General features: G+C 49.2%; 1 protein-coding gene across 2 annotated transcripts; it reads right to left on the bottom strand.

Annotated features, from left to right (window-relative positions):
• Positions 1 to 1172: 1172 nt before the first annotated feature.
• Rbp4 (retinol binding protein 4) lies at positions 1173 to 7580 on the bottom strand. 2 transcript variants are annotated; one of them, XM_040744940.1, is made up of 6 exons: positions 7463 to 7580; positions 7000 to 7128; positions 6772 to 6908; positions 6517 to 6623; positions 2780 to 2992; positions 1173 to 1470 (listed from the first exon to the last, which is right to left on the bottom strand). In XM_040744940.1, the coding sequence occupies exons 2-6, from the start codon at positions 7108 to 7110 to the stop codon at positions 1433 to 1435; spliced, it is 606 nt and encodes a 201-aa protein (XP_040600874.1). In that variant the 5' UTR covers positions 7111 to 7128; positions 7463 to 7580; the 3' UTR covers positions 1173 to 1432. The 2 variants fall into 2 exon arrangements, with proteins under 2 accessions (XP_040600874.1, XP_005063693.1); XM_005063636.4 differs by lacking the exon at positions 7463 to 7580 and adding an exon at positions 7238 to 7371.
• Positions 7581 to 9282: the final 1702 nt, after the last annotated feature.

The following is a 9282-nucleotide window of genomic DNA, read 5'->3' as shown; positions in this document are numbered from 1 at the left end:
GAATAAAAGTGGAGACCGGGTGTGCGGCTGCTTGAAGGAGAAGACGTTGATGGGACCTTGAAGGCACGTGACACTAGTGAAGGACTGTGTGAAATACTCCTGGGCTATGCTTGGGAAGGTGGGACAAACTGTCTGCTTATGGAGAATGAAGATGAGAGAAGACAGCCTTCCAGGTGCCTCCTGGACTTTAAGACTGGCCCTGCTTAGACAGTGGGGCAGGCGACAAAACTGAGGAAGACTAGGAAGCAAATGGGGTTTCAGTGAGAGCATGTGCTGGAAATCCCAGCGAGACAGTTACAGAGGGTGTTTAGGGACCCATGGTTTTCTGAAATAGTCTCCGAGAAGATGAAGAAAGGAAAGAAACCAGAGTCAAAGGCTGAGCCCCAGGATATGCCAACACATAGGTCTGAGGTAAGATTTGTGGTGACTATGACATCAAGGACAAAATAACAAGATGTCTTTGTTCCTATTTGGTCAATAGATTTGATACATCGATGCCTCTTTTGAAGGGATATGTATCTTAGGTCTGTGGCTTCAAACTGAAGCCAAGGAGCCTCTCTGTCAGCTTGTTCTATGGGAATAACCAGCTGGGCTTTTCTCGTGCATGGCCATTTGGGCATTTGGTGGGAGCTCCCCATGGTCCTTAGAAATATCAGCCCTCCCATCCCCAATACATTCACAGATGTCCTCCAGTCTGGACAGTGCTGTCACAGCCCCTCTGCACGCCCACAGACACTGTGTTGACTCTCACTCCATCCTACAGCAGGGATTGACTGCTTCCCCAAGTTTACTGAGAGAAGCCACATAATCAGGCCGAAATCTCACAGCTCTGAACTGAATTAGACTTAAAACCAAGGCAGTCTGCTCTTCAGCTCTGGATAGAGGTGAGCCTTCTGTCCTGCCCATCTCATGGGCCCTGGGCTGACAGCCTTGCGTTTGATGGCCCGGTCACACTTACTCCATCTTTGGGTTTCAGTAGTGATGCTGTTAAAGCCTTCCTGGATTAATGAGGAAACCATTCTCAGGAAGTTAGGAGCCAATCGCTAATATGGAGATCAGGGATGTCTAGGTCAGGTTAAAGGCCACAGAGAGTGGGAAGAGAGAATGTCTTGGGTTCTAGAAGTGCAACCCACCCGCAACTGGAACACAAATAAGTCTTCAACTCCTAGGAAGACGGTGGCTATACGTTTAATAAATTGAGTTTAGAATCCCAAGCCTCAAGCAGTCTCTCTGGGAACTTGAGTAAGATATACATTTGTGTGAACAGATTCAGTCATCCCCATGCATACTCTATCCAACCCACGACAGTTCAATGTCCACCTAGAGAAGGTTAAGGAGAGGTGGGGAACTGAACTTCTAAGATAAATAGAGATGAGGATTGAATGAGAGTTACTCAGAAGTTGTCGAATGAAACTTCACCTCCTTGATGTCGCTATAAACTGTTTCTTGAGGGTCTGCTTTGGCAGTAGCCTGAAATACAGAAAATAGAACCACTAACGAACAGCTGAGGGGAAAACAGTGCTTCTGTGTATAAATGAACACCCAGGCAGCCTTACAGCCAAGCGGCCATTCACATGCTTCTGTGTGATTGTACTTCACAAATTCTCTCACAGTTGATACCTAAACTCTTTGCATTCCCCAGGGAACAGCAGCACCGAGGGCGTAGGACCTGCTATGTGACCAGTTTTCATTTAACCCTACTTCTCCTTGAAGCCCATCCCCCTTCTTTGGGACACGAGGGCCACACCAGCCTGAGATCAGCATCACTGTGGTAGATTCATAGTCTTCATGATGTCCCTGTCCTGTGTCACCAGGAGGCACCACAAGGGACTTCAGAGTGACAAAAATCTGAGTTTGTATTCAACTTAGCTGTCCACTGGAGATCTTAGGCAATGTGCTTAGCTTTTCTCACTGGTAAAATATAGCTGATGCTCCTCCTTAATAAAGTGTGTCTAAGGGTTAACTTAGGTGACTTAGGCGAAAGGCTCAGTGTGGTGCCTGGAGGTGATGTAATCTTTCACTAGTCCCATGCTCAGCCTCCCCAATACCCCAGGGTGGCACTTTTATATCTATGTATATCTAAGCTCACATTGTTGGTATATTTGAGCATTGCATTGTCTAAGAAAAAAAATGGTCTTTTTCTACACTTCAGTGTGACCCTTTTTGGATTTTGAAGCCCAATTCCCCATAGAAGTGAATGCATGTCAGTTCAAAATAGACAGCACACTTCTTCACCACGCTTCTGTCTTAAACTAGGATCCGTTAAGCGCAGTAGCTACTAACGTATCCCACTGTTGTCCCAGAGGCTCTCCCTAAGAAACACAAGTGGAAACCCAGTGGGCCAATTGAGTGATACTTGGCTTTTGTAAAGAACATCGCAGACACCAGTCTTTTCGGAACTTGCTACATTGATATTTCTGTTTACATAAAATGGCTGTATATCCCATCCAGTTCTTTACCGGGGACAAAAGTCACCAACAAACTCTAATTTCTGCTGAACCTTTTCTGAGGGCTACGGCACCAGGAGCAAAATGGCATGGGGTAGCAAAATATAAGAAAGCAGACCTGAGGCCTTGCTTATTGGAAGTGCCAGGGTTTGGGGAAAAGAGAGCCCTTTGGTCCCTTCTCCATGTGGCTGGTGACAAAGTCCTGGGAAAGATTTAGTCCAGAAGGGTGAAGACTTGGCCCAAAGGCAGCTCCTCAGATCACCCCTCTTACAAAGATGCAGCGCCCTCCTATTGGCCCAGGCCAGCCACGCCCCTCAGGAGGAGCTACTCACCATTGTGCTCGATCCACCGGTACTGCCTTTCTAGGCACAGCTCCTCCTGCCGCTGTCTGACCAGCCGCCGCGTCTCTGGGGTCAGGCCATTGGGGTCACGAGAGAACACGAAGGAGTAGCTGTCCGCACAAGTGCCGTCCAGATTCTGCAGGCGGCAGGAGTACTGCAGAGCGAAGGTGTCGTAGTCCGTATCGATGATCCAGTGGTCATCGTCTGTAAGTCAGAGAGCCACAGAGGGCCCGGAGGCCCGACCAACCTGTTACCACCGACTCCGTGGAAGCGGCTGTCTTTCCTTAGTGAGCAGAGATTCCTGACAGCTTTTGTACAACCGGGCAAATGTCTGATGGCCCTGAACTGACGTCATCCCCAGCTACAGGCCGTGACTTTTTCGGTGCCCTGCAGAATCTATCTCCCAGCGTCTCACTCGGCCCCACGGCTCTCACTTCAGTGGGATGGAGGACGCCAATCTGGTGGTAATAGTCTTTCATGCTCTACCCTTAGTCACACTTAGGAGCCCTTATTCGCTTCCCCAGGTTGAAAAGTGGGGTGCTCATTCTCCAGCTTCACCGACTCACATGCATACAATGCATGTGCACACGCACGGGGGAATGGAGAGAAACGTCTTTTCATGACTTGCCTGGCAGAGCTGAACCCTTGAAAAATGCAGATCATATTCATTCCTCAAGGCTGGGGTCTAAGTAGTATAGACGCAACAAAAAGCAAGTGATATAAAGATCAACAAAGGCAGACTGGGAAATAAGTCAGGGAGAATACCTATGTGAGTGGCACAGAGAAAGAGAGAGATGTGTTTATCCAAAACCCCATGTACAGGTAAGAGTGCTGTATTTCAGCTTAACTGTCTTTCTGACATTTAACCAAGGCTGGAACCAGCTACTTCATGGATATTTCCATATTTAGGGGGGTATTTCTTGAATTTATCCAAAAGCATATACCGTTACTCCATATTACAGATGGGGAGACAGGAGCACAGAAAAAAAAATAGAAATAATAGGAATAATTCCAGCAGGACCAGACACAGGGCACATTGCCAGAGTCTGCACACCTAACCTCCACCAGTGTCTCCAAACACTAGGTAAATTGGGGGCAGAAGGGACAAGGACAAACAGGTGTTTTATCTCTCACACCCAGGTCTTAAAGCAAGGCCCCATCTGCCCATGCTGGGTTTCATGTTGGAGGGAGGCAGAGAGGCCCAGACGTCCAAACATCACAGGGTGTGAGGTCACTCAAGTCTCCACTGCACATCAGCAGTGGGTGTAGTGCTCTACCAACCCTTGAGATACCAGCCTGGAGTCTGGCTCAGCTCAAATCTAGACCCACGGGAGCACTGCACAGGAGACAGAAGAGGAATGAGCCACTCCTGTATCTTCCCGGCTTTCAGAGGCCTGGCTCGGAAGTGTTCCTGGCCCACAACTGATCAGCTAGGCGGTGACCGTGAAGTCCTCAGTAGATGGAACATGAACAGAAGTCCCATGGCTGCTGCTGCTGGGTCACCCCCTCATCACAGGCTCCACCCTCCCCAGGCTCCTGAGCATCTGGGCAGAATCTTCCCACCTCTGGATCAGTGTGTCATGAAGGGGCATCCGGGAGCCTACCTCAGACACAAAGACACTCATGGTCCAGGCAGCTAGGGGTCCAGCACACCTGCAGCTTAATCATTTCACCCCCAAATTGTTGCCAGGATATAAAATACGACATGAGAGGTAACTTTCAATGTTTGATTTTAGTGCCCTTGGTTGCTGCTTTTGACTGAGCTGGTCTGGTTGACCTCCAGGTTCTTTTTAGCAGAATAGTTCAGTAATGAAGCAGCCTAAAAGCCTTTGCCAGATACTCCCTCCTCAGAGGGTCTGCTAGCGCTCTGCCAGGGCAGAGTCCTCCAGCCTTTTCTCCTGCAGCTGGGTAAGGGTTCTCTTAGAAAAAGACACCCCAAGTCTTTCCAGACATCAGCCAACTGCACACAGTAGACTGTGGAGACAGTGTCTGAGACAGAGACTATGGCTGGCAGCCCCTGACTCCCCTCCAACACCCCAGAACAGACGTCACACTATGGCTGTGTCTACACTGTACTGAACAGATACGTTGAGAACTTAGGATTTCCTGGTTTCAAATGCTTAACAGAGGGAACTGTCCTGGCGGTTGGCTTCTTTAAAGACCTGCCTCTCACGGCTGCCACTGCTGTGGCCCTAGAAAATGTTGGCTTGGCTCCCTAGACTGTGTCCCCCACATGAGAAGTTCCCCATGATTCTCAGGCCTAAGGATCCAACTAAACTGGGTGCGCCAGAGCCTAGCCTATTTCCAACTAAACATCCCAATATCCCAACAGCTGGGTAAGGGAATGACGTCTGAGACCTCCATGGTGTGAGTTATCTAGTCCACTGATTCTCAAACTGCATTGTGCAGAAGGGATTCACTGAAGAAGCCTATTGAAAATGGAGATACAAGCCCCCCCCCAAGAGTCTGAAATCTACACAGAATTTGTCACTCAGGCACTCTTCCAAGTGCTTTCTGCATTCCCACACACTGTATCTTTACAACTCCATGATGTAGGTGCTGCGATTCTGTCTACTTTGCACATGGGGAAACTGAGGCACAGAAAAGTTATGTTACAACTCTGGGTGCCACAGGTGATAGTTTAGTTAGGATCTGAACTCAGGAAGTGTGTGTGTGTGTGTGTGTGTGTGTGTGTGTGTGTGTGTGTGTGAAATCTAGAACCTTGTGACTATTAGGCAATTGGGCAATGAACTATAACTCCACCCCTCAGGGACACACTTAACCATTGCTGCACAGCTTCTTTTTGGGAAGGCAAACTAAGGAGGAGTTTACTCTGGACAGCCACCTTCCCTAGGGCAGTGCTTCTCAACCTCTTAAAGCTGCAACCCTTTGCTACAGCCACTCATGCTATGGAGACCCCCAACCATACCATTATTTTCATTGCTACTTCATAACTGTGATTTTGCTACTGTTACGAATCATAATGTAAATTCCTGTGTTTTCTAGTAGTCTCAGGTGACCCCTGTGAAAGGGTCATTTGACCCCCACAAAGCGTTTGGACCCACAGGTCAAGAACTGCTACCCTAGGGATAATTCTCCCTCTCTGCGAGCTCACGGTATTTCTTCCTGCCCTAAATCATCCCTTAGTTATCAAGTAGCTTTCAGATTTATAGTTCCAGTGAAACGGGTGGGGTGGGCATTAAAGAACATGTAGACTGTGTATTCTGAAAAGTACCCTGAGCTGTAGGGAACTCTGTCGACACTTCTCAAAATCCTGCCTTGCATATAAATTTTAGTGTTTCAGGAAAGGAGACACTATTGCACCCAGAATAAATACAGCCTGGCTGGTAATCCACAAGCAGGGCACTGGGCTGCGACCCAGTTCTATACATCACCGTCCCTTCATCTTGGATATCAGCCTCTAACTCTTCTGATGTTCTAGATTGCCACACTGGAATCAGGGATTCCACCCAAGGACACAGAGTGGAGTAGTGACGTGGGGAGGCAGCACGAAACAGGTCACAGTGGGGTGACCAGGAAAATGGCACCCGACAAGCCCAAAGGTCCTTCTTAAGTTGGACCAGGTATTTCAGGCTGGGAATCCAGCCACTTCTAATCCCAGCCCCTTAAATTCAGACGGGGCTGCGGGTTCTGTCTCTTTCAGCCCTTCCCAGTGGTGCCACGGAATGGAAATGCACTGACTTGGCCACGCATGCCCCACTACTCACTTCCTCGCTGGAGAAAGGAGGCTACACCCCAGTACTTCATCTTGAACTTGGCAGGATCTTCAGTGTCTGTGAAAGTGCCCACCATGTCTGCGCATACTTCCCAGTTGCTGCAAAAGCCAAGAGAATCCTGAGCCAAGCCTGGAAAGGGCTCCTACCCCATCCAAGGTGCCTCTTTCCCTTAAAGCGAAGGTTGGGCCAGGGGAAGGCTGGAGGGACCTTGGGAAGCCGCACACAGCCCACCAAGAGGCCACTGACCTCAGAATACGGACTCGGCCTTTAGCTGTGGCGCTCATATGACCCTTCTCGTCCACGGAAAACTCGGCGATAATGTTGTCTTGCAAAAAGAGACCCTCGGGGTCCTTTTTGGCGATGGCATACCAGATCCCAGAGAACTGAGAAAGAAATGAGAGAGTTGGGGACTGAAGTTTGGGGTTCATCGCCGACCTGGAGGAATCAGGGGTAGTGGTGGGGACTGATACCTACACGAGCCTTGTCGAAGTTCTCCTTGACTCGGAAACTGCTCACCCTGCAGTCGCGCTCTGCGCTGCCGCCTCCCAGCACTGCCAATAGCAAGAGCGCCCACACCCACTCCATCTCGAGCAGGAGTCCGCCCTGCGGGACAAGCGCCGGGTGACCGCGGGGCAGGAGGACCGCGCCGCGGGCCGCTCCATTCCTCCCCACCCCGCCCCGCAGTCCCCCGGGGGAGCGCGCGGCCACTCACCAGCAGGAGCCACGTGCAAGCCTGGCCGCCGCGTTCGCGCGCGCGAGGAGCCAGGGAGGCGAGCGGCTGTCCCAGCTTTATAGCTCCGGGGGGAGGGGGTCGCGCTTTCGTAACCACGCGGGGTGAAAGACCGCGGGGAGGTGCCGGGGGCGGGGGTGGCCGGGCTTGCATAATGCTCCCTGACTCACCACCCGAACGTACTCAGGGCCCCTCTGCCAGCCTCACCGCTCGGTGTCGCCTTTGCTCAGAGGTCCGCGCAGGGTGGTCTCAGTGGAGCCAAACTCTCCAGCCCAGACGTCTATCCACGGGGCCAAGGGCTGGCTCGGGGACCAAGCGTCAGCCAGCTGCGGTCTGGAGTGGCCTCCAGGCTCTGTTGGCCTGGCTGGAGGCCTACGTGGCCACGGTGTGGTGATGATGGCCTCACTGGGCGAGAAATCAACCTGTGATGCAGCCTGGGACATTAGTGTTCAGTCCCTGGCTTTCCTCCAGCTTCTTTTGAGAACCTGTTATGCGGAGTTTTTTTGTTTTTGTTTTTTACATATTTTGGTTGAGATTTTTTTTTCCTCTTTGAAAGGGGGCATGTTTCACTCTTTGAGGAGCTGTGGTACTGTTTGCGTCAATATTTGTTCTTTAGTTTCATCATCTTTAGAAGAACTAAAACGCTCCCAGTTAAATATTTTCTAGAAACTCCACCTGGTTAGGACAGGAAATGTTTCTGCCGCGCTGGTGGCCCAGTGGCTGATGGTCCACTTGTGTTGTCACACTTCTCTGAAACCACACTGAAAAACATAACTACCAACTGTTTACCATGCATTTTTATTTCTAAGCCATATTGGGCTTTCACTTATTTTCCAAAACAGTGGAGGAAACTGGCTCAGAAGGGGACAAAGGTGAGGAAAAGAATCCCGGAACCTTAGCAGTCTGTAGTCAAAAGTCTGTTGATTGGCTGATTGTTTGCCTATCACATGACACAATTTACTACGTTTGCCTCAGCATTCCATCAAAGGGGTCCAAAAGAAGATTTTGACCAAATGAGACTTATTTATTTATTTATTTATTTATTTGCCAAGAAAGTATTTGTGTCTCTATGGCTCTAAGTCTGAGCATCAGAGAGTAGACAACCATTTCTTCCATAGCTAGGCCTGCAATGAGAGGAGATGGGGAAAGGAGAGGAGACACACTATGATGTTTCCTTCAACAAGCTCCTTAGCCACATCTGGCAAAGACACCGGCAGCTTCCTCCAACTTCTTGTGACCTTTTAGACATTCACTTACTTGGTTTATGCCCACTGCCCCCCAAATCTTGCATCCATTGTGCTCCCTGTAGCCTCTGTGGCACCAGAGACCGTGTGTTTTCACTCCATAGGACTCCACAACCAGGGAAGATTATTTCTGGCCTGCAGGCTAAAACTAGACCAGTTTTACCAAAAGATGTGTGTACTTGCCTCTCAGTGTCAACCCAGGCTTGATTTCAGTACCCCATGGGCTCCTCAAATTCAAGAATGTCCAAATTCTTTGTAATAAAAAGATGCATTTGAATATAATCTACATAAAGCCTTGTATAGATTTCAGGCTTCTCTGGATTATAATGTTAATAAAATGTAAATGTTATGTGCATAACTATTGTACTGTATTATTTAAGGAATGACAAGAAAACAAAACACTATTGTTCAGTATAGACTTGTGGCATATTGGTTTTGCAAACAGTTACTAACTGTATTGTTTAGAAAACCATGACAAGTCAGTAGAGATATGGACATTAGGGCCTAACTGCATAGCTCATAAAACAGCCGAAGGCGTCCAGTACTCCAACACACACACACTGGAGAGAGGCTGGAGTCTGTGGGGTTGTGGGAGGCCACAGCAGGCTGTGCAGCACACCTCACATTTCCCCAGGGGCTCAGCAGAATGCTTGACTTGCAGCAAATTCATTTTGTGTTTGTGTTTGGATCTTTCTGTGTCTTCTTCCTTGACTGTTTTTGGCTCACTGTTAGTTGAACCCACAGATAAAGTCTAACAGCCATCCCAAACTCAGGAGGGGTGTG

This window comes from Mesocricetus auratus, unplaced genomic scaffold, assembly GCF_017639785.1.
Source record: "Mesocricetus auratus isolate SY011 unplaced genomic scaffold, BCM_Maur_2.0 Super-Scaffold_4256, whole genome shotgun sequence".
NCBI lineage: Eukaryota > Metazoa > Chordata > Mammalia > Rodentia > Cricetidae > Mesocricetus > Mesocricetus auratus.
The sequence above is the reverse complement of the archived record's forward strand: the minus strand, read 5'-3'. Positions and strand labels throughout refer to the sequence as shown.